We start from the raw sequence: 18,363 nt of genomic DNA on the forward strand, positions 1-18,363 counted from the left end.
TCCGGATCAGAGTAAATGAGTTGAGTATGGTAGGCATTACAAAAGAGAAAGTGCTAGAAAAGCTAAAAGGTCTAAAAATTGATAAATCTCCTGGCCCTGTTGGGCTACATCCTAGAGTTCTGAGGGAGGTGGCTGAGGAAATAGAGGCTTTGGTTGTGATCTTTCAAAAATCACTGGAGTCAGGGAAAGTCCCAGATGTTTGGAAAATTGCTGTTGTAACCCCCTTGTTTAAGAAAGGGTCAAGGCAAAAGATGGAAAATTATAGGCCAATTAGCCTGACCTCGGTAGTTGGTAAATTCTTGAATCCATTGTCAAGGAGGAGATTTCTAAATTCCTGGAAGTGCAGGGTCAGATTAGAACAAGTCAGCATGGATTTAGTAAGGGGAGGTCGTGCCTGGCAAACCTATTAGAATTCTTTGAAGAGCTAACAAGTATGTTAGACCAGGGAAACCCAGTAGATGGTATCTCATCTTCCAAAAGGCCTTGATACGGTGCCTCACGGGAGGCTGCTGAGCAAGGTGAGGGCCCATGGTGTTCAAGGTGAGCTACTGGCTTGGATTGAGGATTGGCTGTCTGACAGAAGGCAGAGAGTTGGGATAAAAGGCTCTTTTTCAGAATGGCAACCGGTGACGAGTGGTGTCCCGCAGGGTTCAGTGTTGGGGCCGCAGCTGTTCACTTTATATATTAATGATCTGGATGAAGGGACTGGGGGCATTCTGGCGAAGTTTGCTGATGATATGAAGATAAGTGGACAGGCAGGTAGTACTGAAGAGGTGGGGAAGCTGCAGAAAGATTTAGACAGTTTAGGAGAGTGATCCAAGAAATGGCTGATGAAATTCAATGTGAGTAAATGTGAGGTCTTGCACTTTGGAAAAAAGAACACAGGCATGGACTATTTTCTAAACGGTGAGAAAATTTGTAAAGCAGAAGTACAAAGGGATCTGGGAGTGTTGGTCCAGGATTCTCTGAAGGTTAACTTGCAGGTAGAGTCCTTAATTAAGAAAGCAAATGTAATGTTGTCATTTATCGCAAGAGAGTTGGAATATAAAAGCAGCAATGTGCTTCTGAGGCTTTATAAAGCTCTAGTTAGGCCCCAATTAGAATACTGTGTCCAATTTTGGGCCCCACACCTCAAGAAGGACATAATAGCCCTGGAGCGTGTCCAACGGAGATTCACACGGATGATCCTTGGAATGGTAGGTTTAACATATGATGAACGGCTAAGAATCCTGGGATTGTACTCATTAGAGTTTAGAAGGTGGAGGGGAGATCTAGTAGAAACTTACAAGATAATGCATGGCTTAGAAGGGGTGGACGCTGGGAAGTTGTTTCCGTTAGGCAGGGAGACTAGGACCCGTGGGCACAGCCTTAAAATTAGAGGGGGTAAATTTAAAATGGAAATGAGGAGACATTTCTTCAGCCAGAGAGTGGTGAGCTTGTGGAATTCATTGCCACAGAGTGCAGTGGAGGCCGGGACGTTAGATGCCTTCAAGGCAGAGATTGACAAATTCTTGATCTCACAAGGAATCAAGGGCTACGGGGAGAGTGCAGGGAAGTGGAGTTGAAATGCATGATTTAAATGGCGGAGTGGACTTGATGGGCCGAATGGCCTTACTTCCACTCCTATGTCTTATGGTCTTATGCGTTCTTTCATTGGGCATGGCACTGAATTCAAAATCCTAGATGCAGTGCTACAACTATACAAGACAGTGGTTAGACCACAGCCTTCGGCGTGTAGTTTTGTTCACCACATTGTGCTCTCTCCAGACCAATTATGTCCTTCCTACAAAGGAGTTTTACAAGAACTTTGAGGGCCTGAAAATTACAAGTATGATGAAAAGAATAGGTATTTTCTTTCCAACAGAGATGGTGGAGAAGCAACTTAATCAAGGTGTATAAACTAATCAGGGCCCTAGTTAGAGCAGGTAGGGGAGACCTAATTCCCCTAGGAGAGGTCAGTTACCATGGGATAGAGATTTTAAAGGTGACTGGTAGAAGGATCAGAGGGGACCCAAGGGAAAATATTTTCACTCACAGGTATTAAGTACCTGGAATTCACTGCCCAGTTCTGTAGTCAAGGAGAAAACACCCAGCCATTTAAAAGGAACTTGGATCAGCACCTGAAGTTCCATAACCTACAAGGCTACAGACCAGGTGCTGGTGAATGCAATTAGAATGGGTGGCTAGTTTATTCAGTAGTGCAAAGATGATGGGCTAAATGGCCTCACTGTGCTGAAACTTTTCTGTAGTGCTAAAACAACTTAACTGATAGCCACTTAAAAGAACACTAACAAAAATCAAAACTTCAAAAGAAATCTTAAGCTTAAATCGAAGAACTATTTTGGGAGGTTAATGATGCAGTCCAACCTCAGTGCCATCCCCCAATGGCAGAAGGCCTTGAGTACACTGATCAACATTACATACTTCTCACTAGGGAGACGCAGGCATGTTCATAGCCATAAAAAGGTAGGCAGGCAGTTTGGTTGAATTACCTCCTCAATTACTCACTGCCTGGACTAGTTTATGGTCACCTTGGCCAGGCCCAGAAATGGATCAAGGAGAAATTCCTCCTTTTGCCTGTCCCTTTGATGCTGGGTAACCAAAGAAATCAGGACCATGCAGCTGAGGTGCAGCCAAAATTTGAACAAAAGCCCCTGAAGTTTTTGGGTCTGTAATAGTACACAATCAGCAAACAGGAACACAGATACAAGGCTGCAAAAAAATTGCAGGGAGTCTGAAAGTCCGTGAACTGTGTAATCTGTGTAATGCTTCGGACAATTCTATGCAACGCCCTTCTTGCCAAATCCAATAGAAGCTCTCCCACAGACAGTTTGCCACCAGGGGCCCCCACCACCTCAAGGTGACAAGCCAGAATGCTACAGGCTGCCATGGCCAACAGCTGCTCAGAGGTTCCACACACATTAGCTTGAGAGGTGATTTCATAGAGATATTCAACTCAAAAGGAACCCAAATGAAGTTGATACAGGAAAACGATTACCGCTGGTAGAAGGTCAAGAAAAAGGGAGCACAAATTGGCAAAGGAACAAGAACAGATATCAGCAAAAGATTTTTGTGTAGCAAATGATGATTTGGTAATACACAGCCTGAGAGGATAATAGAATATATTTAATTGTGGCTTTCTAAAGGGAATTAGATTAAGCACCTGGAGGAAATCAATTTGCATGGTTGTCAGGGAAGGGCAGGATTGAGTCTAGCTAAATTAGTACAGCAATGAGACAGCAAGGATTCAAATAGTTTCCTCCATTCTGGTTCTACGATGTGAATGCCATACCACAAAAGGAGAGACAGAAGTTATGGACATGATGATAATCAATAGAAAAGACACACTAAAAAGAACAGTTTAAGTTGGTAAACCACCTAGTCCACTGAGAAATTTATCTTTGATTGCTAAAACCACTCAGAGGCATTGATCACAATATTTCAGTCCTCGATAGATACCAGAACAAGCTAAAAGACTAGAAGACTGCTGATGCTGTAGCACTATTCAAGGAAAGAGAGACACAAGCCCCAAAATACAGGGCAGTCAGTTAAGATATCAATGGCAAGAAAGAGAGTTGAAACCATTTCAGAGACAAAATACACACATTCAAAAAACCCTGATCAGGGAGACCCAGCATGTATTTGTTAAAGGAAAATTGCAAATGACTAGTCCAGTTGAATTTTATAAGAGAAGGTCAATCAATATAGAACACTTAATTAGATAACAAGGTGTAGAGCTGGATGAACACATCGAGCCAAGCAGCATTAGAGGAGCAGGAAGGCTGACGTTTCTGAAGAAGGGTCTAGGCCCGAAATGCCAGCCTTCCTGCTCGGCTTGCTGTGTTCATCCAGCTCTACACCTCGTTATCTCAGATTCTCCAGTATCTGGAGACAGTAGCAACTGCAGAACACTTAACAGATGTATTAACTTTTGGAAGGACCACACAGGTTTTTATTCAGTATTTGGAAATCTATGGAATTACAGGAAGAACTTCAGTGTAAGTTTAAAATAGGCTTGGTGACAACAAGAAAACATTGGTGGCAGGTGGATGTTTTTCAGACTTGGGGGTGGATTGTTCCCAAAGAACAATTTTGGGTCAATTATCATGCAGAAGTTTCATAAATGGTCTCGGCGACGTAGGGATCTGTAAAGGGTGAAGATGATACAAAATGATAAATTATGATGAGGATCATTTTTAGACATCAGGATAGTACAGATATGATGAAATGGAAAGAAGCATGGTATAGAAGGTTCAAGTAAGAAGCAATGCACTTTTGATGTAATAACCTGGAATATGAATATTATCAACTGCAGAATTTTGATGTGTATATATGCAGAGAGACCACAGTCCCTGGTGGTCCCATATGCACAAAGATAATAAGACCAGATGATAAAATGATTTAAAAAAACACTTGAAGTGTTAACTGTTTTTCCTTTTTGCAATTGTTGCCAGATCTGCTGAGTTTCTCCAGAACTTCCTAGTTTTGTTTCAGACTTCCAGAACCCACAATTCTTAATGTTCTGGTGTGGAGTACACATTGCCACATCTCCTCCAGGTACAGCCATCTTGAAAAGGTTCAGCTCTGCTCTCTTACAGGAATTTTGTTGCCTTCCTTCTTGTTCATCGTTATTTTCATCTTCCCTCCTAGTGTTTGACATGGTATTTGCCAAAACTCACTTTCATAGCCAGAACTCATCCTTTAGTGACTCACTCCAACTCAGACTGATTGCACATGGATTCTAACTGAAATTTCATCCCTTCTGTTTTGAATTCACCCACAATCACAGGTATCTATGAGCTATCTACACCCCTTTGGAATCTTCCTTCTCTCTCCTTCACTCTGGCTTCATCCCTTCCTCTAACCTTCACTGCTCATCCTGTATTTACCATACTTTCTTAGCTACTGTGATGCTGAAGGATTTGTACACAGCAAAGGAAGTGGTTTTACCCTTTTATACCCCCACCTTAATGAATTTCAAGCAAAACATGACATCAAACTCTTCAATCTGATGTCTTGGCCTCTGTGCCCATTTCTTTGGGCTGGAGTCCGGTCCCATCCCACAGAATTATTTACCTCACTCCGACATTCCCTCCATCTGACCCCTCCCTCTGGTGTCTTACCTGCAGTTGACCTGTCCATTGAAAGCTGTCGACATGACATTATTCACCTCAATTTTTCTGCTCTCCTCACCCGTTCTAACCTATCACTATTTGAACTTACTTTTCCATATGTTTTTGGATCGAACCCTGCCAATAGGGTGGTGCTGTTGTTGTCCGCTGTACTGACATCTACCTTGTGGAGGCTGAGCATAAGCTCTCTGACATCTTCTCCTATCTCCCCTGAACCATGACCCTACCATCAAACATCAGGCTATTGTTTCCAAATCAGCTACCTCCCTCATTTCATCCAAGGACAGACACACTGTCAGCTTTCCAGTTCAATGCCCCCCGAAATGCAGCACCTCATGTCTAAACTAAACTTCACCTGCCACCCTTCAGCCCATTGGCCCATCCGGTCAAGATCCCATTGTACTGAGGTAGCCTTCGTCACTGTCCACACAACCTCCAATTTTAGTGCCATCTGCAAATTTACTAACCATACTTCTGACGTTCACATCCAAATCCCAATCGCTCATATCATCTATCCCTCTCAGAATATTCCCTTTTTTGTACATTCCTTTTTAACTGTTTGATCTTCCTCAATGTATTATCCCACACTTAATCAGAGTTCCACTTTCCGGCTCACACCGCCAACCCATCCACATCATTTTGCAGCTTACAAGTATCTACTGCATTGCACACTATGTGGCCAATTTTTGTGTCATCTGCAAACTTCCAAATTTTGCTCCCACCACCCATGTTCAAATCCAAACTTGAAGTCTATGAAACAAACAACAGGGGTACCAACATTGAGCCCTATAAAACACCACTTGAAATTGTATGTCAAAATGAATAAATTTATGTATTCTCTATACAGCTTTAATAAATCTAATAGGAAACAAAAAAATTAAAAGTAAGTGGAAAGAGTTTTAAAACAAAAGATACTTAATTGCCCTGTTCCGTTCCTTGCTAGAATACTAGCACGGCCATTATTGCAGCTTTTAATACTGTGCTACTTACAGAATGAAATTGACTGTACAGTTAAATTATCCAGCAGCTATGGGACCAGGCATTTGCTGATTGATCAATTATTCTAGCTAATCAAGAGGCCCCCCGCAATCAACGTATAAACACACAGTAAGTAATACTAATGTAATACAGTGGGTATACACGTCACTTATACTTTACTTACAACATAAATCACTTTAAAATAATGCAACTTGCCTTAAATAAAACTTAGCAGCAGTGAGCCTTCTTACTTGCGTCCTCACCGGACTACTCTGACATTGCGGTAAGTGGTGGTATTTGAGAAGACATTAACTCAAAAGTGAATTAACAGTTTATATTCCATGTAGCTATACAACTGAACAACATAGAGGTAAATAAATTTCATAAGCTATGATAATTGGATAACACAGCAAATCTCACAGTATTTGAAGCATAATTTTGCCAGTTTATCAAGGGCACCAGTTCATAAGTGCAGGTTAAAACAAAGTTGCATTCAACACTCAGCTGCTAAAATTATTATTCCTAAAGAACTTTCACTTACTTTTAAAGAAGCCTTATCACCATTAAGCTGACTGTCATCTCTTGATTTGACATACCGTCTGTGGTTCTGGTAGAAATTTGACAATCCATAATACATGAAAACGTTTCCCTGCAAAAATATATTAAGTTTAAACAAGGTTCAGTTAGAAATTTTGAACAGAAGGCTACTTGCATTGTTAGGAAAGTTTCTGTAAGACATTGTACAAGCTTGCTAACACAATCCACCTTTATTTCGTATATAGGTATAGTATAATCAGTTTTTGCAGTGACCAACAAAATAAGTTATAATTAAAAAATGTTTGAGCTTCACCTGGGACATTTCCAAGATGAATATTATTGCCCCTCCTACTTTTCAGTAACTGAGTTAGGTATAAAAACAATTCTGTGGTGACCCTTGATAACAAAGAATGAAGCTGGATGAACACAGCAGGCCAAGCAGCATCTCAGGAGCACAAAAACTGACGTTTTGGGCCTAGACCCTTCATCAGAGAACAGTTCCCATTATCTCCATGGAGACCCTGTTCCTTTTGCCAGATACATATTTTTTTTTAATTGTAATTTTCACACAGCAAGTTGTGCAAGGTCATGTTTCCAGCATGTACAATTTCCAGTCAGATTTAATGTTCCTATCTGGCTATTAACATATAATGCCATCAAGAGTACCCCATAGCGTAATGGGAGCCCTACAAGACAGAAAGAATTGGCTCGATTACTTCACTGGATTTATTGCATACAGCCACTTCCTATTGCTGTCTCATACTGTTTAATTTAAAAAGTTACTGCAACAAAAAGCAGTATCTGATTTCCACTACCTTGCAGGTCATTAAAATCATGTCAGCGCTTCTGATCCTAACAGACAAGGCTTTGAAGATGTCACAATGTGTTAATGAACGTCATTAAAAAATGTTAAATTTATGGAATTCCTGAATGTCTAACGTATAGACAAGTTTATTACTGAAAAGTTTCAATAAACTAGTTCAAACTATTTTTTTTTCCATACTACTGTTTCTAATGTCATCTTGTGAAAACCGCTGCATAAATATTTCCACTGAAAACAAAAAGATCCTGACTATCCCGAAGTATAAATAAGCAGTATTGCATCATACTAGCAACTTAGTTCAGCATTCTTTCACGGTATCTTTGTTCTAAGAAGCAAAGTGCATCACTGTCTCTTACACCTGTCATTCTTGTCAATCAGAAGGAAGAAAATGTAACCACAATTTAAACAGCACAGCACCAGGCCCCAGATCCAGCATTCAACAGACTTCATAATCTTGCTCCCTGCTGCCAAAATTGTGAACCAACACAATTATTTTGAAGGGCATGAATAATCCTGATCTTCTACTGCACAATTAACCAAAATTCAACACAGGCAGTCATCCACAAACACTTCCTTTCCCACCAGCCAAAGGAAGTCTAGAGTGTTTAAAAGTCTCAACCCGCTAATAGCTACTTTCATTTAAAATTTGACCAATGATCTGTAGTCTGTGTTTAGAATCCAAGTTAGAGTCTAACACCTATATTAAATCCATTCAATCTTTATTTAAACTATAAGCAAATGAACTCTCAACCAAATCTTTAACGAAAGATGTTGAACATGATTATGTAACCACAAAGGCAAATTGCTGACTCAAAACTGCTTTGCAAATGTTCCAAAACTGTCTTTATCAGCATGCTAAAAAATGAAGAAAGCCAATTAAATTTCTGTGCAACAAAAATGAAATAATACATAAAGCTAAAGATTTTTCACAGCTAAAGTTTTTAATCCGCTCTACTGCTGCCTGTTACATTTGAGGGACAGAAATAATGCAGGAAGAAACATTTACTTAATTGTCCATTACTCACATTGGAACTATTACTGAATCAAGGACAGGGACTCAAAATAATACAAGCTAAAACAACAATAATTGATAAATTAATCACAATGAAGACAGACAAACATTCAGGACTAAACAGAAATTTGGAATTTTATTCCTGGGGCATCGACAAGGTTCTCATTGTTAGACAACTGTCATTTTAATTGGAGACTGGTGCTTCCCTGGTACTTCACTATTTTAAAAAGGTGACAATTGAAAAATCAGTTCCAGACCAGTTCACCAAAGATTTGATAAAGTTATAACAGTCTGTAATTAAGGATAGGCAGTTATCTACCACATTTTCATGCTCAAGTCCCTTGGACAAATTTTAACAAACATTCAACACTTTGATCAGGTGACATTTTTAAGAGAAAAGTAGCAAGGATTTGTACAATGTAGGTTTTGTCCAGGAAATCTTTAAATTTAAAGAGATGGTCAGGTCAGCTAAAGTTTGAGCTCTTTCAATGGAGGGCAAATTATTACTTGGTTAACAAATTGAAATATTTGCAAGAAACAAAGCACACAGTAATGAGCAGTTACTCCAACTGGCAGAATATGAGTGATAGCTTTCTACATTCCATCTTCTATCCATTCAATTCATTGATAATTTAGATGATGGAACTGATAGCTACACATTCAAATTTTCCAAAGACACAAAGATTCAACATTGTAAGGGATGGATATGGAAGCTAAAATTAGAGATATATTAATTGAATGTGCAAAATCGTTAACAAGTGGATTTGATTATAGGCAGAAGCGGCATTTTGTAACGAGTGACATGTTCAAGAAGGATTGGGTTTCAGACACATTAACCCTTTAAATTTCATGAAATTGTATCAAAAACAAAAACAATCAATACTGATGAGCTGCTTTATATGTACAGGGAACGAATACATGAGGCAGAAGTCATGTTTTAGCTGTACAAAATCATAATTAGACCACAACCTGAATCCTGGACATCATGGCATGTGCAGCCTAGACTTACTACAATGATATCTGGATACCAAGAATTAAGCTGCAAGGAGAGATTAAGCAAACTAAGGTTTTAATCCTTGGCAATTAGGAAACTGAGATATTTATCCCAAGTTTCAAGATATTAAAAAGGACAACAAAACAGTAGACTGGAAATAAAGCATAAATTATACCAAACCTCTCAGGAGTGAAATTATGAAACATTTATTCATGCAAAAAATTCAAGTTTGCAATTCTGTTCTACAGAGAACAATTTATTAAAATCAGTTATAAAATTTAGCAAAAAAATTTCAGTGTTATGAAAACAGCAATCTCACTGGATGGGGAAACAGACTTGAGACACTAAATATTTTGTTCCTATGACAAACTTACTAATTGGGAGCAGGAGTACACCATTCACCCATTTGAGCCTACCCTACCATTCAATGAGATCATGGCTCAGTTATTTTCATTTCGAATAGATATAAACAAACACATTATAATTGGAATTATGGAGACGTGGCTGCAAGGTAATGAAGGATGTGAACTGAGTATCCAGGGGGTATTCAGTATTTAGAAAGAACAGACAAAAAAAAGAGAGGAAAAGGAGGAGTGGTGTCATTACTGATTAAAGAGGACATTAAACACAATAGTGAGGAAAGCTATTATGTGGAATCTGCAAGGATAGAGCGAGGAACACCAATGGGAAGAAAACAATAATGGCAGTTTTTTATTTATATGGATCACCAAACTGTAGTGGTGATGTTGTAGAAGGCATTAAACATGCAATTAGAGCCAAAAACAATAAAAGTACAGTGGTAACTTTAATCTGCATATAGATTGGGCAAACCAAAATCAGTTACAATGCCACAGAGGAGACATTCCTGCAGTGTGTATACGATAGTTTTCTGGATCAATATATTAAGGAACCAGTTAGAGCACAGGTCGTTCTAGACTGGATGTTATTAGTGGGAAAGGAATAACTGGCACTCTAGCTATGCAAGGACCCTTGGGAAGAGTGACCATAATATATAAAATTCTTCATTAAGATGGAGAGCAACACATTTAATTCTGAAACTAAGGTCCTGATCTAAAGGAAGGAAACTACGATGCAATGACATGCAAGCCGGCTAAGATAAATTGGACAGAGCTGCTTAAAGGGATAATGGTGAATAGACAATGGCAAACATTTAAAGAGTACATGAACAGTGCAACAATTAGTCATTCCTGCCTGACACAAAAGTAAAAGAAGAGGGGTGGCTTGGCTATGGCTAACATTAACAATTTGATCGAAGGGCCATACAAATTGGCCAAACAGGCCAGCAAACTTGAGGATCAGTTTAGATTTTAGCAAAGGAGGTCAAGGGAATGGACTAAGACAGAGGGGGAGAAAAGGTACAAGAGTAAGCTTGCAGGGAGTTTACAAACTGATTATAAAGCTATTGTAGATATGTGAAGAGAAAAACCAAGTAGTGATATCAAATATAGGTTCTATACGAACAGAAACACAGATGTTATAATGGGGAAGGAGTTGACAGACTAATTAAATATATTCTGATTTTGTCGTCACAAAGGAGGGCACAAATAACATCTCAAAAATTTTGGGTAATGCATGGTATGATGAGAGAGGAGTTGAGGGAAAACAGTATTAACAGAGAAACGGTGTTGGAGAAATTGATGGGATTAAAAGCCAACAAATCCCCAAGGCCTAACAATCTACATTCTACAGTACTTATAGAAATTGGCCCGAGAAATAGCGAATGCATTGGTGGTCATCTTTCAAGATTCTATACACTCTGGAACAGTTCCAAATGGTTTGGAGGGTAACTATTGTAATCCCACTATTTCAAAGTGGAGAGACAAGAAAACAGAATTATAGACCGGTTAGCCTGATGATGTCGGGAGTGGGGAAAATGCTGGAAGTCCATTCTAATAAGATTTAATATCAGACCACCTGGGAAACATGGAAAACTAGACTGAGGCAGCATGGATTTATGGAAACGAAATCACGCCTGATGAATCTATTCGAATTTTTCAAGGATTATCTAGTAGAATTCTTTGGGAGAACCTGTGGATGTGGTTTACTTGGACTTTCAGAAGTTGTTTGATAAGTTCCATCATAAGAGATTTGCATGTTAAATTGAAGCATATGGGGCTGGGGACAGTGTACTGACATGGATAGAAAACTTACTGGCAGACAGAAAATGACCTGTTGTAGTTTCCTAAGTGACAGCCAGTGGGGTACCACAAAGATCAATGCTTGATTCCCAGCTGTTTACAATATATATTCAAGTGAGACAACTAAAGATAATATTTCCAGATGTCACAAAGCCGAGTGGGAAGGTGACCTTTGAGACGATGCAGAGATAGCTCATAGATGATCATAGATCATAGAATCCCTACAGTGTGGAAACAGGCCCTTAGGCCCAATAAGTCCACACCAACCCTCAAGAGCATCCCATCCAGACCCATACGCATGATCATGTGGAACAGCATAGCAGACTCAAAAAGGGCCAAATGTTCCTAAATTTCTATAATCCACTTTCCCATTGAGTCTTCCATTCCCTTGCCTAACAGAAATCTGTCTCCTGCCTTAAAACTATTTAATGGCACAATCTTCTGAGACAGTGTTCCAAAACCCTACAAACTTCAGCCAAAAAAAGTCCTCTCTTGCCATGAAAGGGCAATCCTGAATTTTATATCAATCTCCAGTTCTGGACTGACGCAACAACAATCCTTTCACGTTCATCTTGTCAAGGGCAGATGTGATTTTGTACGTTTCAACCAAGTCAACTCTCAATCTTTTAAACTCCTGCAGAAATGAACTCAGCCTGCCTAATCTATTTTCATCAGCAATATAGCTTCTAAGCTGCAGGGTTGTGGGGCCACTTGGTGATTCCACACATGCCAGCAGGGAGACCAATACACTGGCTTTCAATCCCAGATCCTGTCATTATGCACGACCTCCATGCAGGTCCACATAGCAACAAAAATAATTTCAGGGAACATTGCTAATAGATAACTCAGTCATTTCAGGAATCAAATGCTGTAAACCTCCTCCAATCCACCAAAGCACTTATATCCTTCCTTAAATAAGGACATTATAAATTTACACAGTATTGGTGAGACCACATCTCTAACATGTTGTTCCAATGTTCCGAACAATAGCTTAAAAATGTAAAATTCTCCCCTCTTACATTTAAAACTCTTCAAAGCCAATACTAACAAAGTGCACATTTGTCAAAATAACATGCAAAGACTTACCTCTCCCTTCCATGCATTGCCCTGCCACTCTAGACGTGCAACCAAGAGACCCAAGCCCTGGAAACTTTGATGCAGTCTGGAAAAACAGGCTGCTGCTGGGACTTAACAAGGTGATGCGTTGGACCTTACTGCAGGGTATTGATCAGTTTCCATTGTATGCTCCAACCATGACTACCTAAAGGTACAATGACTTGCAGGTATAGTTGGAACCAAATGAAAAGAATTTCAGCCCCCAATAACAGGCCTACCCCTTGACATTCCACTAAACTGTTAAATTATATTCAGTACCATATGCAATGTAAAGCTGTCTGCTTCAGACAGCAGATTACCAAATCCTTCACACAATTTTATTTAGTTCTGTGCTTTCATCTCCAGGCATATGATCTTTCAGCCAGCTTCACCGCAAAGAGAATCTTTTTACCCCTTATACTGTCAGGAGGCTGGATGCGAGAAGCCATTGTAAATCTGGCATGTATGGTTTAGGTAGCCCTCATTAGATAGGCAGCAGGCACCATTGTCAAGAGCAACAACAGCACGTCAAGCAGCACAACCTACCATAAAAACATGAAAATACAGTGCCCCCTTCGTTTTAATCACTACATGCATTCACATCACAGAGAACATATCAGTTGAGAGGTGCAACAGTTGTTTGTCTCACAACAACCTAACCATAGCAGGTAAGGGGCCTAAATGCAGCAGCAATGTTTTTACAGCTAATTATACATAGGTAATTAATTCATACCTCAAATGGCTGATCCAGCTGGAAATGAACTTCACATATACACGTAGTATTCCATGTACCATTCATAGCACAGCTATTACAGGGAGAATTTGGTTCAATGCCCGTGTAATCAATCTGGGGAAAAAAATGTTTTTAAAAAATATAGCACAATTCCTAAAACATCATATACAGAATGAAATGACAGTTCTAAAATCAACCACACTCAATATCAACAGAAGAAAGGCTTCGAAGTTTACACAGAAGTCAAGAAAATCAGTAGGGTGGTAGTTGATGGGAAATGTTCATCCTGGAGACCAGTTACTAGTGGTGTACCACAAGGGTTGGTGTTGGGTCCACTGCTGTTTGTCATTTTTATAAATGACCTGGATGAGGAAGAAGGATGGGTTAGTAAATTTGCAGATGACACTAAGGTCGGTTGAGTTGTGGATAGTGATGAAGGAAGCTGTAGGTTGCAGAGAGACATAGATAAGCTGCAGAGCTGGGCTGAGAGGTGGCAAATGGCGTTTAATGCAGACAAGTGTGAGGTGATGCACTTTGGTAGGAGTAACCGGAAGGCAAAGTACAGGGCTAACGGTAAGATTCTTGGCAGTGTAGATGAGCAGAGAGATCTCGGTGTCCATGTACACAGATCCTTGAAAGCTGCCACCCAGGTTGACAGGGCTGTTAAGAAGGCATACAGTGTTTTAGCTTTTATTAATAGAGGGATCTAGTTCCAGAACCAAGAGGTTATGCTGCAGCTGTACCAGACTCTGGTGCGGCCACACTTGGAGTATTGCGTATAGTTCTGGTCACCACATTATAAGAAGGATGTGGAAGCTTTGGAAAGGGTGCAGAGGAGATTTACTAAGATGTTGCCTGGTATGGAGGGAAGGTCTTACGAGGAAAGACTGAGGGACTTGAGGCTGTTTTTCATTAGAGAGAAGGTTGAGAGGTGACTTAATTGAAACATATAAAATAATCAGGGTTAGATAGGGTGGATAGGGAGAGCCTTTTTCCTAGGATGGTGACGGCAAGCACAAGGGGGCATAGCTTTAAATTGAGGGGTGAAAGATATAGGACAGATGTAAGAGGTAGTTTCTTTATTCAGAGAGTAGTAAGGCAATGGAACGCTTTGCCTGCAACAGTAGGAGATTTGCCAACTTTAGGTACATTTAAGTCATCATTGGATAAGCATATGGACCTACATGGAATAGTGTAGGTTAGATGGGCTTGAGATCGGTATGACAGGTCGGCACAACATCGAGGGCCGAAGGGCCTGTACTGTGCTGTAATGTTCTATGTTCTAAATTGACAGACATTTCTAAGATAACAGCCTCCATTATTTTTCTATGCTGCACATTTTTGTTGTTCAAGGCAGAATATCCATGCTGTGCATTAAACAGAAAATATAATTAAATATTAAATGTTATTTATCATTTACACAGCCAGACCCACCTCAAAGTGCATTCCCAGTCTACTGACCATAAGAACAGATCTCACTCCTCATTTCCTCCCTATTGCATCTGTGGGTGAACTGCTGAGCCCAGACCAGGAGATTCTCCTCATGAAAGATTCCCTCAAATACAATCTACATCACCCTTACATATCATTTATGAGACTGTTTCTTAATTGATGGAGAGACAACTAGCTGTCCATAATCTCAGACGAAGAATTGAGCAATCAAAACATACAACTAAAAAGGAATTGTATCCTAGAAGATCAAGAATCTCAAAACTGTTTAAGGCTTACGTCGATAACATGCTTTAAACTGATAGCTGTATTCTTAACTATCACAGTGCACAAAACTAATTTGTTGAATATATTAATATTCAACAATTAGCATAAAACAGTGTACACTTACCTTCCAACTACTAATAGTGTTCACACTTTGAATCAAGAATAGCTTACACAAAATATTATTTCACCTATAATTGCAATCCAAAACAAAATAACTAATGTTGACAAAGCCATGGCCCATCAATTGGTTCAGGACTTGATGTAATGTTTGTTGGGTTCTTCCATTAGAATATTTTAACCTAGTGTTCAAAGATTGTAATTATCTTGGAATTATGAAAGTTTAAGGGCCAGCAATACCAACTGACTAAGCAAAATAAGTTCTGATTTTGAAACATTAGAATTTCTAACTATTTATGGAGTTTGCCTAACAAAACAGTAGAAAATACTAAACAAAATCCATCTGTGGAAAATTTGCTCATCCACAAGGCAGTCTCAAATTGGCCTTAGCGTTCATTGTATAGCAAGGTGAAAAACTGATCAACAGTGCAATTTCTGGCCATTAATATAATGATCTGCAGAGTATCACAGTATGTGTAGGTCAGTTTACTCAGAGACAGAGACATCGATGTATGCCCATTTCCAAGGGTCACAATTACTATTCACAAATTCAAATCTCCGAATCTCCAGCATTTAGAAAAGTTAAAAACACTCAAAAAAATATTCTGACATAAACCCTTGCCATCCAATTATTTCAAGGTGCACCTTTGTAAAATGCTCTACAATTAGAGATTTATTTACCTTTCACAAGGGTATGACAAGTACAAAATCTATGCAAATAAAGCAAATACAAATTTGAGCTCTACACAGCACAGAAAACGCTGATTTAATGAATTACCTTACGTCAGATTTCTCAAAACAATTCACAAAAGCATTGTTACTTCTGCAAAGACAGAAGCAGTTATGACAGCATCATTGCACAAACAGCAGTAAGAAGAAAGAACAATTAACCTGTTTGTTTTGCTTGTATGTAGATTATACAATGGTGCTCCAATATTTAATCAATTTCCTGAATATTTCCAAAATGCATATCAAGCCAACTGTTGGCAAACAGTACGAAATTGCTATTTAATAAAATTTAGATAATGCAGGAAAAAGAGGGGATGAGACTAATAAAATTCTTCCTGACAGATACGAAACGTCCACCATATGCAGGTGCTCAACAAAGTGTCCAATATGCATTTAAAAGCAAGCAAGTCAGCTAATAGGACAATGGCAATTTTACTTTTATCATAATAATGCTAAGGGGAGCAAATATAATTAGAGTACAGAATAAATATACTTCTGAACAAAAGTGTCTTTTTTAAAAAACAAAAAGATGAATGTTAGTGACTAGGTATGCAGAAGTTTGCAAGAATGTGATTACTTAATTGAAAGCAGTGAGGTTGCTTCCAAGAATGCATAGCCTTTCAATGTTACAAGTAAAATAACTGAAATACATGAAGTTTGTTTTTTCTTTATAGTGACAGTGAAGTGTAGGTGTACTGTCATGTGCATCTGAACAGGTGCTATTCCATACGATAAGCTCATATGGAAATTCTTAACTTTCCATTCTGATTTGAAGAGTAGCAGCAAATAATTTTCTGAAACCAATCCCTAAACTAGCCTAGAGATAAATGGGAATTGCAGATGCTGGAGAATCCAAGATAACAAAGTGTGTAGCTGGACGAACACAGCAGGCCAAGCAGCATCTCAGGAGCACAAAAGCTGACGTTTCGGGCCTAGACCCTTCATGGATGAAGGGTCTAGGCCCGAAACGTCAGCTTTTGTGCTCCTGAGATGCTGCTTAGCCTGCTGTGTTCATCCAGCTACACACTTTTATCTTTAACATCTAAACATTTGTCATTAAAAGTTGGAGAAAAAGTAATACTTTCCATAAGAATATGTTACAACAGCTAACAGAACTAACATGCTTTAGCGTTTACACACAACACTAAGAAGAATGGCACACAACTGAACTGAGGCACACTTTAAATAAACAGAACATTTCATCATTTAGAGCATTCAGCACAAACACCCAGTTGGATTTAGTCATCAGATATTTTAGCTTCTCTGCATTTCCTAGTGATTAACTCTAGTCTTGGTTGTTACTCTAAAGGCAACCAAGTATAAACTGCTCTGAGAATCACCTAAGCCCTTCAATTATGGTTTTGTAATCCCTGCCCACTCTATACAAACACATCAACTCTTCTAAATAGTATCTGATGTCATTTCTCCAAATAGTCTATTCAGTAGGCCTGTATTCCACCTCCCTAACTGTCACATTTTCTACCATATAGTCATCATTAGTGGTTTTAGGATTGTGGTTACTGTCTATTTTTAAAGTGATAATCAGATCAAATCACAACTTAAATTTGAGAACAGTGTGGTTTTAGGTTCAATTTTGGAAACAACCATTTGTGAATAACCAATCATCTAGGCAGTGGGAATATGGTGCGCTCATACCCAACATCGTTTCTATTAACCCATAATATGAAGTGAAACTTACTCATCCAAAGAAAAATATGTTGGTAGCAAACAAAAAAGTTACTTGTCTGGTCCCAAGACTCTTCCTGTTTGATATCAGAAATAAGTCAAAGATTAACATTCATCATATTGCTTGGAGTTCTGTCACTTCCATGATGAAATCATAGCCCAAAAACATCTGCTCTTTTTCATCTGGCATCGCTTTTTCCTTTGTTTCAAATCCCATTAAAAGAGGTGTTTTCAAGACAAATTAAACAGGACGGAAGTCTTTAGCAACATTTACCAACACCCAATGGGAAGCTTTGATCTTACACTGAAAATCCACATAAATGGCAAAAACTAAAGACAAACAGGTCCAGGATGAAGATAAAAGAAATTTTTATTTCTTTGTCTTTTCTTTACAAATATAACAGCTGTTTTCCACTAGCTTTTCACAATTACTTCAAAAAAGGTGTTCCTCCTGTCAAAATACATGATTAGAGCAGAAATAGAAATAAATACCCTTTTTTAAAGACTAATTGAAACAAGATAAATGGGGCAAAGGAAGGAAAATGAAAACATTGTGCATGTTAAATTAAAGCATTTATGTCTGAAATTCAAGGAGATTTATCACCACCACTGCTCTGATTTTAATATTGAACACCAGAGCTAAAAGTGAACA

General features: G+C 38.9%; 1 protein-coding gene across 1 annotated transcript in view; it reads right to left on the reverse strand.

The window, feature by feature from the left end:
• LOC125454912 (cell cycle control protein 50A-like) overlaps window positions 1-18,363 on the reverse strand; it is a 33,790-nt gene that overhangs the window by 12,413 nt on the left and 3,014 nt on the right. Inside the window, exons 2-3 of the mRNA XM_048536218.2 lie at window positions 13,464-13,577; window positions 6,652-6,759 (exon numbers count right to left, since the gene is read on the reverse strand). Of these exons, the coding sequence (XP_048392175.1) occupies window positions 6,652-6,759; window positions 13,464-13,577 (222 nt within the window). The remainder of the gene's footprint in view (window positions 1-6,651; window positions 6,760-13,463; window positions 13,578-18,363) is intronic.

This window comes from Stegostoma tigrinum, chromosome 9 (genome assembly GCF_030684315.1).
Source record: "Stegostoma tigrinum isolate sSteTig4 chromosome 9, sSteTig4.hap1, whole genome shotgun sequence".
Classification (NCBI taxonomy): Eukaryota; Metazoa; Chordata; class Chondrichthyes; order Orectolobiformes; family Stegostomatidae; genus Stegostoma; species Stegostoma tigrinum.